This window comes from Syngnathoides biaculeatus, chromosome 21 (assembly GCF_019802595.1).
Source record: "Syngnathoides biaculeatus isolate LvHL_M chromosome 21, ASM1980259v1, whole genome shotgun sequence".
In the NCBI taxonomy this organism is placed as follows: domain Eukaryota; kingdom Metazoa; phylum Chordata; class Actinopteri; order Syngnathiformes; family Syngnathidae; genus Syngnathoides; species Syngnathoides biaculeatus.
In genome coordinates, this window is record NC_084660.1 from 4,552,312 (window position 1) to 4,568,818 (window position 16,507).

Sequence of the window (16,507 nt, forward strand, 5' to 3'; positions counted from 1 at the left end):
GTCAACTGCGGAATCTTTCGACACACCCGAGTCTGTGTGTGTGGTCTGAAGCAAAACTTTGGTGGGAGGCAGAACGGACGCGCCGAGAGAGTCGAGTTCATCTCTGGACAAACGACCAAGTTCAAGCTGAAAGATGAATGGCGCTTATCTTTCGCATAGAAACAATGATCAAGGAACTAATAAGTGGAGTTAACCCTCCCCTCCAACAGAGGCTTGAGCAGTTAGCCAATATTTGCCCTAACCTTTGATAATTGCAGTCATTTCGCACTAGTGTGTTTAAGCGATGCCCTCTTAATAAGTGAGCGAGTAAAGGCCTCGGTCAAGGACGCATTAGTGACGTTTTTAGGGCTTGGATCGCAGCACCAGGAACAAATTTTATATCCCACCTAATTTGTGGAGGCAGGCAGAATGCAAAATATTATTATTATTTTTTTTTAAAAGCATCCACGAAATACCCCTATGTCAGACTTGTGTCTGCGTTGACCGAGTCTCTGTGCGGCAAGGCTGACGGCCGTTGATCCAGTTATCTTGATTACTCCTATTTGTCTGTAATGCATCTTTTGATAAATTGATTGCTGACACCAACTTCATGAAGTTATCAACTCGGTTGTGAGGTAATTCCCCTAAAACCTTAACTTGGTCTGAAGCTCGATTCCGGGGTTGATCAAGGATGTGTACCTTGTCGGAATGCCAGTAGTTGTAAAGAAGCACGTTTGATTCATGCCAACTCACTCACTCAGTCAGTCTTACGCATGGGCTGTAGTTTTTACACAGCAGGTCTATCCCACGTTTAGAGAAATATTAGCTCTTTCATGTGGGCCTCGAGGCAAGCACACAGCAACTGCCAACACAGCTTCTTACCAATTCAAGTAGGGTATTAGCCCCCCGTGGTTGCTCCCCCTTCACTTTATATTGAGATAGAGTGCAGAGATGCAGTTCTTTGGGAGTCGTCCAAAGCAGCCTCCAATAAAAACTCGGGAGCATTGGTCTGAATTTCATTTTATGATATTTTGATGTCATAGATTTCTGCGGCGGTGGTCTGCAAACATGCCTCATAGTTCCGAGGTTCAGGTCTCAAATCTTGACTTCTGTGTGAGTTTGCACATTCTCCCCGTGCCTGTCTCCGGGTACTGCGACTTGCGCCCGCGCTCCACAACCGTCTTAGGCTAAATGACGACTGAGTTGTTGGGAGGTGTGTGACCACTCCAGGGTGTTCCCTGCCTATCGCCCCAAAGTCGCAGTAACTCCGAGGAGCAATGCTATCGAAGGTGAATGAATGGATGATGGATAAATGGATCGTTCAACTCGAAGTTGAAGGTCTGTGTTGTATGCACGTCAACACACTGCGACAAATCTCCTATCCTGTTGCAGGAAGTGGTGTTTAGTTTGCTTTGAAAGACTCTTAAACGTTTGTGACTCTCTCCCTGCCGTCTCGCTTGAACGTTCTGGGTGGTATGTGCATGTATGTGTTCCCTCTAGCTTATCTCACTCTCCTTTCAGTGTTTGCCCCTACCATTTTCCATGTGCTCTGCCTCACCGACACTGCCATCCGGCGTGGTCCTCTCGTAGCTGTCCTCGGGGAGGGGCAGTGCACCCAGTCGGGGCCCCGATGAACTCTTGCTGCTCGGCGTCTCGGATTCATCTAGGCCGCTGTCGTAGCAGCTCTGCAGCGATCCCTGTTGGTGAGGGTCCTGGGGCTGGCTCACCACCGAGAAGGTCACTCGGCGAAACGGCTACAAGAGAAACCAAATGGCCGGGGGTCACTATAAAAGGGAGGCTTAGAGGGAGTTCTGTCCTCAGATTTTTCGAGAAGGGTGTTCAAGGAAGTAACAAAGCAGACAGGTGTAAGGGAGGCCTTTTGGGATGATTCTGAAGAAATTCAAAGGGGGTGTACCGGGCATAGAGCGACTCCACAAGTATGATAAATATATTTCAGAACCTATCTTGTGAAGTAAAAGCATAACTTTGCTGCCAAATCAGTAGTTGTGCAGCGGTTAGGTTTAATTCACTCATGTGGTTTGAGAAGCATTTTTTTTTTTCCCTTGGGACTAGTCAGTGAAAATACAAAATGTTCACTTGCGTTGTGGCGACTAAGAACCACTTTCACGAAAGGCCTGTATCACATCACTTTGTCCTAGCTTGTTTTTTTAAGACTGTACGCAAGCTAATACTATTGATGAGCTTCATGTGAATGTGTTGTTTGGATTATGTAACTACTGAATGCAGTCAATTATTTAACATGGTATCATGATTGTGTACATGGTAGATGGATGTCTTGACTATTACTGTCCATACTGTTGTAGATGATTGTAAGTCAAAAAAAATCAAATCATATTTTTGGGCAAATACGAACCCCTTTAGGCAGAAGATGGGCTTTTACTAACTCCCGGATTCCCCTACCCCTCGTAAATAGAAGTTCACTGCAACGGCAACCGAGGACCAAGACTAAATGTTCTACAGTAGTTTCCAACAACTTTCATTACTTTAAACACCCACAAATGAATCAATAGGACTCTGCAGACCAGACCTGTAAGCATGGCTGCCCCTCAGCCTTCGCTCTAGCCCGCAGGGGAAACGAATGTTTTTGGCTTCTTTATTGGAGGACTGCAAGTGAACGAGGGCCGCACGAGTCTTAGCAGCAGTCTTCAGCTTGTGCAGAGGTAAAGATAAGAGCATTCCCATCCGACGGAGTCTCTGCCAGAGGAGCCGCTGTCGATACGTGTTGCTTGATCGAAGGTGTTATTGAGCAGTGTCAGTGAGTTAAGCAGTGAGAGCATTTCATTAAAGTCAAAGCCTCTTTCTTTCACTCCACCGTCTCGGTGACTCTCGTTCCCATCCGGCCTGCCGCAAAGCGGTAACGGCAGAAAGATACCGATTCAGCGCGAGCTTCGCTCCGACCATAAATAAAAAGCTACAAAGAGGCCAATGCGGTTCGTTAATGAGATTTCGGTTGGATTTAGTCATTTGTTTCCTGAGAGGGCAAAAGTGCACACGCTCCGTACTTAAGCAGAAATACAGGTGTATGCAAATATCTTGGGTAAAAACAGAATTACTGATTCAACGCCTTTAGTCAAACTGCAAAAGTATGAATTCTACAATGAAGATGAATAAATAAAAGCTCTCCGCACACGTTTTCCCTCCTCTTAGCTTTTATAGTGGTTGTACTGAAGAGAAAATAAAGACAGCGTGAGCGCAGGCTTTTATGCCGTCATAACAACGCATGCTCCAGCTTTGCTAATGTTTTCAAGAAAACGCTTAATTGGCTAATAACGACACGGGGGTGGGGGGGGGGGTTGACCAGATTAAAAAAAAAAAAAAACGGTAGAAGCTAGTAAGTCTAACATTTGTTTGTAGTCAAAGGTCAGTTTCACAATCAAATCCATAGAGTATGTTCAGCTGCTGTTGCATATTTGTCTGCGCTTTTGCTGTAGTTTAGCGTTTTGTCGTTTGAGCAGACGCAAGTGTATATTTGCCATCTCGATGACGCTTCCCAGTTGGCCGAAGATAAATCGGAATGATCATTTAAAGGACCCTGTTTTAAAAGCAAGCCGGAATTTGGCCACCGAGCGATGCTGTTTGAACGGGGAAGGTTCATTTATTTAGCGACTTGCACCTAGTTCGCTTTGTCTGGCTGACTGGCTCACGCGGCAATGCTGGCAATAAATCATGTTTCCGTGGAATTACAATCAACACTCAACAAATGAGTCGCTATAAATATTCATGCGGCTCTCACTCGGATAGCCAAACATTTGTTGTGTAATTAAAACTGTGGACCCAGAAGGAAAACTGCTCCGTGAGTATAACCACACTTGAGTCGATGTTAAGATGTTAAATGTTGGTTTTGTTGGTTTGTTTATGCACCAAAACACTTTTTTTTTGTGTGCGCGTGTGTGCATGAGGTGTTGCTTGTGGATTTTTTGAGCGGAGTGCTGCAGTCTGGGAAAACAGTTTTCTCAGTGACACAAATGCAATGAATGTCGCTTAATGAATTGGAAACACTCGGGCAAGGAAAGGGGAAAATTAGTTTGCGGGAAATGAAACTACGGGAAATACTTTATTCACCTGAACTTTTTCTTTTATTCGCTGCGCAGTGAGATGGTTGGAGGGAGCTAATTTGTTTGCAGAGCGGCTCCGCAATTCACGCCAGGATTGCCACGGGCTCTGGATCAGAATCTGCTGTCAGCACCATCTGCACCCGTGACCTTTATTGCTTTTCATTTTTCAATCAAAAGTCAAGTTAGTGGGGTTATATGTGTGTGTGTGTGTGTGTGTGTATATATATATATAAAATGGCACATTGGCAATATACCGTGACCTCCATTTTAACCATTTTCCTCAATGAAAAGAAAAGCCTTCATATATTAAAATAGTTATTGAATGGAATCCGTGTCAAGGGAGTACGTTGGAAGTAGTACATTATATCCCGAATGCAAGACTTTTTTTTTTTTTTTAAATAGTACCTAGACCTACAAATGCAAATTCTTCCATGACCATGTTCGTAACTCACTTATTTTTTCCCTATTGAAATGAATGGAAATAATCTATAATAGTTTTCTTTGAGCCACTGCTTTAAAAAAAAAAAATAATAATAATGGTGGTCGGGTGTTGTAAAGTTATCTACCGATATCTTGTGCCACAGTATCTACAGTCATCTTGTAAAATGTCATTATATTCAAATCTCAAAGTAGAGATCAAGGTGCCACTTTAGAAATGAAGGTAATTTTAATCATTTTTTAGGTAGGAGGTGGTCAAAATTTGCTTATGGTATTTCCCTGGTCTTCTTCTTCTTCTTTTCCTTTCGGCTTGTCCCGTTAGGGGTCGCCACAGCGTGTCATCTTTTGCCATCTTAGCCTATCTCCTGCATCTTCCTCTCTAACCCCAACTGCCCTCATGTCTTCCCTCACCACATCCATAAACCTTCTCTTTGGTCTTCCTCTCGCCCTTTTGCCTGGGAGCTCCATCCTCAGCATCCTTCTACCAATATACTCACTCTCTCGCCTCTGAACATGTCCAAACCATCGAAGTCTGCTCTCTCGAATCTTGTCTCCAAAACATCCAGCTTTGGCTGTCCCTCTAATGAGCTCATTTCTAATCCTATCCAACCTGGTCACTCCGAGCGAGAACCTCAACATCTTCATTTCTGCCACCTCCAGTTCAGATTCCTGTTGTTTCTTCAGTGCCACCGTCTCTAATCCGTACATCATGGCCGGCCTCACCACTGTTTTGTAAACTTTGCCCTTCATCCTAGCAGACACTCTTCTGTCACATAACACACCAGACACCTTTCGCCAGCTGTTCCAACCTGCTTGGACCCGTTTCTTCACTTCCTGACCACACTCTCCATTGCTCTGTATTGTTGACCCCAAGTATTTGAAGTCGTCGACCCTCGCTATCTCTTCTCCCTGTAGCCTCACTCTTCCCCCTCCACTTTTCTCATTCACGCACATATATTCTGTTTTACTTCGGCTAATCTTCATTCCTCTCCTTTCCAGTGCATGTCTCCATCTTTCCAATTGTTCCTCTGCATGCTCCCTGCTTTCACTGCATATGACAATATCATCTGCGAACATCATGGTCCAAGGGGATTCCAGTCTAACCTCATCTGTCAGCCTATCCATTACCACTGCAAACAGGAAGGGGCTCAGAGCTGATCCCTGATGCAGTCCCACCACCACCTTAAATTCCTCTGTCACACCTAAGGCGCACCTCACCATTGTTCTGCTGCCATCATACATGTCCTGTACTATTTTAACATACTTCTCTGCCACACCAGACTTACGCATGCAGTACCACAGTTCCTCTCTTGGTACTCTGTCATAGGCTTTCTCTAGATCCACAAAGACGCAATGTAGCTCCTTCTGACCTTCTCTGTACTTTTCCACGAGCATCCTCAAGGCAAATAATGCATCTGTGGTACTCTTTCTAGGCATGAAACCATACTGTTGCTCGCAGATACTTACTTCTGTCCTGAGTCTAGCCTCCACTACTCTTTCCCATAACTTCATTGTGTGGCTCATCAATTTTATTCCTCTATAGTTCCCACAGCTCTGAACATCCCCTTTGTTCTTAAAAATGGGAACTAGAACACTTTTCCTCCATTCTTCAGGCATCTTTTCGCCCGCTAGTATTCTGTTGAATAAGTTGGTCAAAAACTCCACAGCCATCTCTCCAAATTGCTTCCATACCTCTACCGGTATGTCATCAGGACCAACTGCCTTTCCAGTTTTCATCCTTTGTAGTGCCTTTCTGACTTCCCCCTTAGTAATCATTTCCACTTCCTGGTCCTTCACTCTTGCCTCTTCAACTCTTCCTTCTCTCTCATTTTCTTCATTCATCAACTTCTCAAAGTATTCTTTCCATCTATTTAGTACACTACCGGCACCAGTCAACACATTTCCATCTCTATCCTTAATCACCCTGACCTGCTGCACATCCTTCCCATCTCTATCCCTCTGTCTGGCCAACCTGTAGAGATCCTTTTCTCCTTCTTTCGTGTCCAACCTGGTGTACATGTCTTCATATGCCTCGTGTTTAGCCTTTGCCACCTCTACCTTTGCCCTACGTCGCATCTCGATGTACTCCTTTCGCCTCTCCTCTGTCCTCTCAGTATCCCACTTCTTCTTCGCTAATCTCTTTCCTTGTATGACTCCCTGTATTTTGGGGTTCCACCACCAAGTCTCCTTCTCCCCTTTCCTACCAGATGACACACCAAGTACTCTCCTGCCTGTCTCTCTGATCACCTTGGCTGTCGTCGTCCAGTCTTCCGGGAGCTTCGGTTGTCCATCGAGAGCCTGTCTCACCTCTTTCCGGAAGGCTGCACAACATTCTTCCTTTTTCAGCTTCCACCACATGGTTCTCTGCTCTACCTTTGTCTTCCTAATCTTCCTACCCACCACCAGAATCATCCTACAAACTACCATCCTATGCTGTCGAGCTACACTCTCCCCTACCACTACTTTACAGTCAGTAACCTCCTTCAGATTACATCGTCTGCACAAAATATAATCTACCTGCGTGGTTCTACCTCCGCTCTTGTAGGTCACTATATGTTCCTCCCTCTTCTGGAAATAAGTGTTCACTACAGCCATCTCCATCCTTTTTGCAAAGTCCACCACCATCTGCCCTTCAAAGTTCCTTTCCTGGATCCCGTACTTACCCATCACTTCTTCATCGCCCCTGTTTCCTTTACCAATATGTCCATTACAATCTGCACCAATCACAACTCTCTCGCTGTCTGGGATGCTCAGAACTACTTCATCTAGTTCCTTCCAGAATTTCTCTTTCAACTCTCGGTCACATCCTACCTGTGGTGCATAGCCGCTAACCACATTATACACAACACCCTCAATTTCAAATTTTAGTCTCATCACTCGATCTGATACTCTTTTCACCTCCAAGACATTCTTAGCCAGCTTCCTTTAAAATAACCCCTACTCCATTTCTCTTCCCATCTACTCCGTGGTGGAATAATTTAAACCCTGCTCCCAAACTTCTAGCCTTACTACCTTTCCACCTGCTCTCTTGGATGCACAGAATATCAACCTTTCTCCTAATCATCATGTCAACCAACTCCTGTGCTTTTCCTGTCATAGTCCCAACATTCAAAGTCCCTACACTCAGTTGTAGGCTCTGTGCATTCCTCTTTTTCTTCTGACGCTGGATCCGGTTTCCTCCTCTTCTTTGTCTTCGACCCACAGTAGCTGAATTTCCACCGACGCCCTGCAGGTTAGCAGTGCCGGGGGCGGGCGTTGTTAATCCGGGCCACGACCGATCCGGTATGGGATTCTTTTCTTTTCTTTCTTCTTATGGTATTTCCCTGGTAGCGGGCATATATCCCTAGTAACCCCCCAAATGTCATGGAATTCCTCTCCAAGATCAAGTTTCATGGCAAAACATGGTCTTCCTCTGCCTTTTTTTGCAGTAAAGTAGCTAAAAACAATCTGTCTGTCAGTGTGACGGTGGGAATGGCGGGGGCGACACGGACTTGACCCCTTGTGAGCAGACCCCGAGCATTTGTTAAGGCTGACCAACTACATGGCCTCCTTCCACCTCTCGGGCTTAAAGTGCACCCGTCTGCCAATCAAGTCCGGCGAGGGAAGCACTTGCACACAAATGCGCAAACACATGACCCGTCCAGCTTGTAAAAGGAAAACCTTTTATTTCCGACCATTACTTTAGATGGGGGGGTTTTACCAGGCTGACCTCGAGGAAAGCTAATAAAAGTCCTTGTGACGAATCACTTTGAGAGACAAGTTTGTTTATGCTAATGGTCATTCTGGAAGTGGCGCACTGTGGTTTTGTGGATATTGCCTGCCCCTAACTGGGATCCGGTGTGGCGGCGGGGGGGGGGGGGTTGACTTGTCGTCATTGAATGCAGAGATGAGAAAAGGATCCAAACCTCATCGAGTTCCCTCGCTTGTATGCTGAAACGCGCACGGCTTAACCCCTCACCGTGCCCGGCCCGAGAGCGGCGCGGCTTTTAATATATTGCTTTCATTACAAGTTAACACTCGTTTCCTTTATGGTTACCAGATGCCGGGAGCTCTCTCCGGGGGGGGGGCTTTCGGCGTCCGCAGTCTCTGGGGGCAAAGAGCTAAGCAGGGGGATGGGGCGCGTTCTTGTGATTGAAAGCCGGCTGCGACAACCACGGGCGGCTGAGCAAAGCTGCCGTCTTTTCAGATAAACAATGCAAACAAAGTCACAGGTAGATTTGAAGGCTCAACCCTGTCTTATTTCCTGTCTGGGAGGGGAAAGAAAACATGCGGCTTTTCTGACTCAAGTGCGGGGTCGAGCCAATGAAAACACAACCGATAATGTGCGAGCTCTCGGATTTGGATTTTTCATTTCCTTCACCCCTGAACTAAACACTGTCAGCAAAACCTTTCGCAAACGGCACATTGTTTGGAATTAGCGGTACACTTACAGCCTATTTTGTGTCCGGCGATGGAATGCGGTGTGTAACTCCAGCTACGGCAACGGAAACGATTTGAAAATTTGAGTTGCGGAAGTACGCGAGAAATCTGTAATCAAGTCCAAAATGAAGACACCGCGTTTCACTTTTAATGGGTTGAGCAGACAGATGCCTGAGACATGCAGAGAGTGCCAAAGTAAATCCGCGTGACATTCAACATGAATCCCAGTAGTGAAACGTAAACCCTGCTGCATATCTACAGGTTCGAATTCCAACAATTGTCAGATAAAGCCGGCGTTCGGGTTCTGTCAGGGTAGGGCTCTGTGTCTATTACAATTTGGCTTAAAAAGACAATTGAGCTTATTGTTAAAAAAAAAAAAAACAACAAAAAAAAACCCCAAGACATGGTCCATAGTGTGGACGGTCTCTTCGGTGAGTGACCGGGGGAATTTGAATAAGGGTGAGTCTCAGGAATGTTGGCAATAAATGCTGCAGCTTCCTCAGAACAAGCTCCCGTGGAGTCAAAGGTTTCATGTTGTAGGCTGACTGATCGCTTCACCTGACCCCACCGCCCTCCGTCAAACTCTCTTGACTCTTCTTCGCTTCCTTCCCAGCCTCCTCAATGCGCCGACGCCTCCGCATGCGCAGTCCTCCCATCAGGAAAGGCAGGATGAGGAGGTGAAACCGAGGAAGCGAATTCCCCCCAAAAAAACCCACCCAAGATTCCCGGAAAGAGCAACCATTGGGTTCGGCCTTTAAATTGAAGAATACTGGAAAATGTGCCTTGCTCTAACGTAGTCACAAAAAAAAAAATACATCATTGGGTGCGCTTTTACTCAGCTGGGCAGACAAGGACAGCACACGGCGTTTCTGTTCTTTTGCACACACCAAAACAAAGTAGCAAAAAAAAAAAATAGATTCGATTGATGTAGCAGCTGTGCAAAGCCTATCGCCAAGAAATTTGCAGTGCTTGCTCAAGTGCGGTGCAGAAAGTATCTTTTTTTTTTTTTTTTTTTTTTTTTCCCATGTCTCTGTGTTCTCAAGTAGCAATTGTTGCAAGTTGAACACTTGGCTCTATTTGATCTTTACACGACCGTGAGTTTGACAGAGCGCTAAGCGTGACCCAATCTTGTATGCTTTCTATGGTCAAGGCTACCACGTCCACTGGGGTCTCGGAACAATCCCTTTTGGAATTGAATTAAATGAAAATTTCGATTAGAATCTGTTTTTCCAGTTCCCAGGAACCTTTTTGGATGGCACAGGCGGGGAGCGGGTATTGAACCAGAGACGAATTCCAAAAGTTTAGAATAAAAGGGAAGTTCCCCCCCCCCCCCCCATCCATCCGTGTCCCCCTTCAAGCAAGTCTTTTCTTTTCCCACTGTGTTTGGAATGTCTTTGGAAGAGTGCCATGGTTACGCATTCATATTAGCATTCACAGGGCGCACACCGCCGAGGAGGGACAGAAAAAGAAAAGATCACACGGTTACTTTCTTCAAGTCTGCGCTAAACTTTTAATTGCTCTTCAAGAGGCGGATTAGGTCACTGGTGTAACAGCGATACGATTCTTAAGGGATGCATTTGAACAACACCACGAGCTTAGCCCAGGGTGTTTATTCATTTGCTTTGCATCGGCTGTGGGGGTTGGTTGGATTGGTTCAGGGATTCGGTGCTGTTGGAGTCCTCAAACTGACCCTTGGGGAGGGGGGGGGGGGGGGGGGCGTCCTGTTGTTTTTACATAGACTGCAGTCACCAAACCAAAAAAAAAAAAAATCCTCTGATGTGTTTTCTACTCATTGGCTGGTGGTCTGTCTTTGCACAGCACAGGCAGCTTGCGCATCCACAGCGTGTATTCCAGAGGTGGGGGACTCGATACTCGCCACTTGACTCGAGTCTGACTTCAATCGTCTTTTACATCTTGGGACTTATTTTGCGAAACATTTAAAACTCGAGACTTGCGACGAGCGCTCGCTGAACGCAGACAGGCGCAGAAGTGGACCTCGTACGTCTTACACCTCAGTCATCAGCTCAGGCCAGACGCAGAAACTCTGGCGCGAGGGGAGAGGTGAAGGTGTCATTTTCGGTGATCCGTCACCGCGTCTGACCAGCGGCCCGCTATCGTCGGGTCGCGACGAGCCTGCGGCCGCCGCTACCTTGTTGTGACGCGGTTGTCAGCAGGGAGCACGACGATCGGCCTGGATTTGACGCAAAGCTGGGTTTTCCGTATTTGATGTCACAAATGTGTGAAGGAGACGCTAACTCCTTTTGCCACATTGAACATTTTGATGCTGAATGAACACGAGTACAGAAATGTGAATCGGCGGAGACAAAAGAGGGCAGCCGTCTACATCACGGGTGGGCAAACTTTGATGCTAAAGAACCGATTTTTGTTTTCCGACCACCACAAAAACATTGAAATACCTTTAAAGACTTGGAATAATGATTTTCATGTGTAGAAAAAAAAAATTACCGTGTTATGTACAGTGGAACGCAAACTGTTAAATTGATTCTTCAAATCTTGAAATTAATACAAAATTGGGAAACATAAAACAATTTATTCAGAGATTTTGCAGCTTTTCATTTTATATTCTACCAATTATGAAATGAGAAGACGTAAAACTGGCCCAAAAGTGTCATTTACTTTTTCAAAAAGTAAATAATTGGTAAAAGTACACTACATGAGAATAGTTTATTTCCATTAATTGTAGTATTAACAAATTAACCATTAACTGTAATAACTGCGTTATAGATCAAATTAAAGGAATTATCTGCATTTATCTGTGGATGAACAACTTTATTCAACATCGTCAGTCATCACAGATTCGGGGCTGCCGTCCAATAGGAAACGAAGATGGATTGACGTAGGGTGGAACGCAGATTCAACTCATTTTAAAGCGGCCATTATTCCCTGCCACTGTCTGTTCCCTTGCCAAGTGTCCTTCTCATAGCATGCGCGCACACTTGCGTAACATCTTCCATCCGCCACGCTTCTAATGATGCGTACAATGATGAAAACAAAAATGATTGAAATCCGCAGTTGCGCCAACCTTTATGAAGCCCGGGGCACATATTTTGAATCGGAAAAATCTCACGGCGTACCACCAAACGGAAAATGTTGCAGACAGTCAATCCAATCAATTTACTCGGTAATAGATTATTATTTATTATTCTGTGGTTGAAATGATATTTATATGGCAAAAGACGGGCAAACAAATTCATTGTACATTCTACCATATAGTGAGAGCTTGATTATTATTATTATTTTTTTATCTATCACTATATGATGTTATCATAGATAGATTATTTTTGGATAAAGGTGCCACATTTCTCCATGTCGTGTCCCCCCGCCTTCATCATCACAACTCGTGGCCGCTTATCTCTCAACTTGTCATCCCTGTCACTCTTGCGCCAGCCTCCCTCGCTATCTTCGGCGGGACCAAGCAAGGTCAAAGCTCCCCCACCGCTTGATGGATGAAAACGGAATTAAGATGAAAGCGCACTTTTCGATGATGAAGATACGAGTCGGGAGATTAAGAAGCACCGTTGGGGGGGGGGGGGGCTGCCGACGTGCCCGCTAAATGAATACGCAAATGTTTTTGTTGGCTCGTAAAACGTTCGGCATGTCAACGTTATCAATCACAAGGTGTGTCACACAAGTGGCAGCAAGCATAATGCAGATAAGATTGATTTTCTTTTTTTGGGGGGCGTGTTCCAGAAGACTGGCGAAAATGGGGGGAAAAAAGGCCCCCCTCGCCTTGCGGGTATCAAGTCGTCAGATCAGCGTGTGATGATGGCGATATGCGCGCTAATCCGCATGTAAAACTGTCTTCCCCTCAGAGGCGCTCGGCAAACGGTTCCACTCGACTCACGCCGGCGACTTGTGGGGAAAAATGAAAAGTGCGTTTTTGAGATTTCACTTTTTGGGTTACCGCCTTATTAGACCTCATTACTCACTTGTTGACCGGCCGGACATTTCGGGGACCGATTCATGGGAAATCAGAGGTGGTTTGCGTTGAGTTGTTTTGGTCCCTCGGCTCGCGTGGCAACTCTCGCCGCTTCGCAGGGGCCACGGAACGCAATTAGTGCTGACGCTTGTTTATTCCCGCCTGTCATTCCACGCAATAATGCAGAATAACACTGTGGGATTGCAAACACAAACTCAACGCAGTTGTGTTGCAAGTTGTCGTGGAACAGCACCCGAGGGGCAACTCTCGCTCCCCCAAAGTCCGCCGAGAGAGATGGGATAACTCATGTCCGTCCATTTTCTGTAGCCGTTTGTCTACATGCTCACGGCAGAATAAAGAATAGATTCACCTAATCTGAGGTTATCAGAAGTCAACCCCTCATAATGAGAGTACACCTGTGTCTGCGCGTCGGGAGCACTTTTTCCTCATGTGTATGCGCGACCATCACCTCACCAACAGCTGCTATCCGAGGAATGCTCGATTCATCAGCGAAGGTGAGCGGGCCGCCAGATGGAACAGCTCCGGTTCCGCAAAGCACCCCCTTCCCCGAGCCGACCCCCGCCGGCTCTGTCGAACAGGCCCCCTCCCGTGAGCCGGCGCAGGTGGCCGCACCTCACTGTCGGCGGGCCGCTCCCTTAACCGCTACAGCGAACCCTGGCCTATTCACGGTTCACACTTCACAAAATCGCCGACGGTATTTGCGTCTCACCCCCCCCAGCGGAACCTAACCTGCTGGGTTTGAGAGCGAGGCGACGGGGTAGCGCAGAGTCTTGTTTCAACGGTAGAGCTAGATATAACCGAACAAGTTCCTTCATTGCGTTTGCAACCTTGAATCTATTCCATCCCCATGAACTGAGGATCCCCTGTCATTTTTTTTAACCAGCTGACCCACCGGTTGAGTGACTATTTTAGAGATATCCGACAACCAAGGAGTGATGATCGATTTGTTTGTGCCAGACCTTATTCGCCAACCAGAGAACGTCGTGGCTCCTCGATAATAAGCGGCGGCGATATTGGTTTCAGTGGGTGTGACTGCGAGATGGTTATTGATTTGAGGCGACATCGGGCTGACACATAATAGTGACGAGCACAGAGGAGTGAAGCGTCTGTGATGCGGAATCAATATGGAGGCACGGAGTCAGCTTTGCCCACATCGCTTCCTTCAGTCAAATCCTCACTGACAGCGGACTATTTCTCTTCCCGGGTTGTGCGTTGACGGCAAACAAAAAAGGACAATCGAAGACACGGGGCAGTTCATCCGTTGAGGTTGAACTTTTGCATACTTTGCTGTTCTGTAGATTTTTTTTTTTTCAGGTGTATGTACTTAATTTGACGCCTTTCTACCTCCTCAGATGATGACACCAAGTGTGTACTTAAGCCCCTTTTAGGAAGCGCGTGATGCTTTTCTTTGTTCCGTCCAAGCGAAGCCAGACGGCGCTGTCTGCAGCGCGTCCTTGCTGCTGCCGGCGAGGTCTTTCTTTGCCGCTCTTGACTGGATGAAACTAAGCGACGCGGCGCAGCATGCCTCCACACTAATGGCCGCTCCCCATCGGGCCGGCTAAATGAACCCTCGGTATAAATTGAGGGGTTGCCGGGGTCATGCCGGGGAGGCCTGCCGTAGCTGATATGACGCTGATGCAGCTGTAGCTTAAAGCACCAATTAGCTTTTCAATGCTTAAAGGAACGACCACATTATTAAGAATTTGTGGCATTAAGCGCATGCTGCAATTTCTGGTGCATTTGCAATCGATAAATGCTGTTTGTTTTCAAACATTTAGTACTCTTTTTAACTTAAGCGAAGTACATTTAATTGAATCGTAAAGCACAGATTTGTATTCTCTAAGCGCAGTCTTAATATTCAAGGTGCATCGTGTCACAGTGGCTTCAATTAATAGTGATTGTACTACTGGTATATTAAGCCGTCCTTCCAAATGTCTCCAGATATCGACCTCCTCATTAATGACTCTTTTTATTTTATTTTTGGGGGGTTTTTCCATTTCATGTCCGTCTGTCAGGAATATTAGCCCACGAGTCATCCGTCACACTCACTTCCACTCCCTAATTCTCCCGTCTCCCGCTCTGCTTATCGCAATACTTTGGAGCTGAGGCGTAATACTAACAAGGTAGCGAAAGAGATGAATGGCTCGTTGAGTCGTAAATCCACGCGATAAGGTTAGCGGTACGTTTCACATTACGCTTTTATGCCACATAAGACCTTGGAGGAGCCGGTATCTGCCCTGCACACTTGTGAGTAAATGCCCCTGTCGCTCTTTCCTCGCGCTGCTAACGAGGTCTGTTTAATTCCCGCTTTCCTTTACACGACCCTTCAACCCGAAGGCGTGTTCGGTTGCAGCCGTTGGTCCGTTCCGTTCCGTTCCGTTCCGTTCCGGTCGATCTCAACCGGTCTTGCAATCTTGTTCAAATTTGATCAGGTTGGGGGGATTTTCACATCTGTAGGTCACATGCTGGGCTGCTCCCCACCCACCCCCCCTCCCTCAAAGAGAATTAACAAGTTGAAAATTAATTTGCGCGCTCGCTGCAGAGAGCAGCAGGCGGAGGAGGTCCAATAAGAAGGGTGGGGAAGGGGAGCGATGGAGATAGCGAGAGACCGCCGGAATCCACATGAATAAAATAGGATTTCCGTTTGAACGCATTGCACTGCAAAATGGAGATATGCTGGCTCGAGGTTCTCTTTGGTCTTGGACAAATTCCTCATTTAGGAAAGTGACACTGCTGCCGAGTTGAAAAAGAAAAAGAAAAGAGCGTGAACTCCACCAAATGTGTATTTGCACCCAGTCTCTTTGCCCACTTTTGTTTGCACTGTTGAAGGGACATCTGGGCAAGACTCATCATGTGTGTTGCGTTGGTCTCAAGTGCAAGCGTGGATTCTGAGGGTTTACCCTAGATACGGAATCTGAACTGGATTAACCGTGCAGGATCTTTGCAAGTGACCCTGACTGTTCGTTGTGGCTTAGCGGTGGCTTTATTGTGAGCTGCAAAGTAAAAACGACAACAACAACAAAAAAAAAAACAATGGGGAAAATTTGTCTTGTCATAATGATATCCTCCAAAAAAAAAAAAAAAAACAATCCATGAACAATACAATGTAAAATATTCCCACAGAGACTAACAATTAGCCAAAAACAAACGTACACACACAAATGGAAAATAACACCAGCCATGATTTTGTTGAAATTTTAAACTTTGGTTTTACTTAGTAGTTATGTTTGCGTCTTTGAGGGGTGCAAAAAAAAAAAAAAAAAAAAAAAAAAATCTTCCCTGCACAGAGACCATTTGGGAATACTTGTACATCCGGACAGGTTTCATTATTTCTGAAATTGATGGTACAATCGGGTTAGTTCATGCCTACGGACCATCCGGTAAAATGTCACCACATCGGCTTTGTTTTTGGTCAACCTGGGTTCGAAATCCCCGGCCGATTTATTGCCGAATGTGCTCACGGCAGCTTTGGGATTGCCTTGGAACAGTTTCAAAGGATCTCTGTCCCTTTATCGGCTTAGGGGAGCTAATACACAAACGGAAATTTGGCCAGTCGTACTTCGCATCCGAGGCACGTTAAATGCTTTCAACTGGTACCGTCGTAGGTCGTAAGTCAGAATTCCTGGTTTGGGAC

The 16,507-nt window shown here is 46.1% G+C and overlaps 2 protein-coding genes across 7 annotated transcripts in view; one reads left to right on the plus strand and one right to left on the minus strand.

Moving 5' to 3' along the window:
• The window catches only part of focad (focadhesin), a 369,017-nt gene that overhangs the window by 132,436 nt on the left and 220,074 nt on the right, over window positions 1-16,507 (plus strand). Inside the window, exon 1 of one of the 6 annotated variants that reach the window (XM_061808835.1) lies at window positions 14,998-15,120. The exons of the other annotated variants lie outside the window; for them this stretch is intronic. The gene's annotated coding sequence lies outside the window, so the exon portion shown is untranslated. Of the gene's footprint in view, window positions 1-14,997; window positions 15,121-16,507 lie in introns of those variants that run through there. 6 annotated transcript variants of the gene reach the window in all.
• pcdh7b (protocadherin 7b) overlaps window positions 1-16,507 on the minus strand; it is an 84,077-nt gene that overhangs the window by 36,800 nt on the left and 30,770 nt on the right. Inside the window, 1 exon segment of the mRNA XM_061808847.1 lies at window positions 1,538-1,733. Within this exon segment, the coding sequence (XP_061664831.1) occupies window positions 1,538-1,733 (196 nt within the window).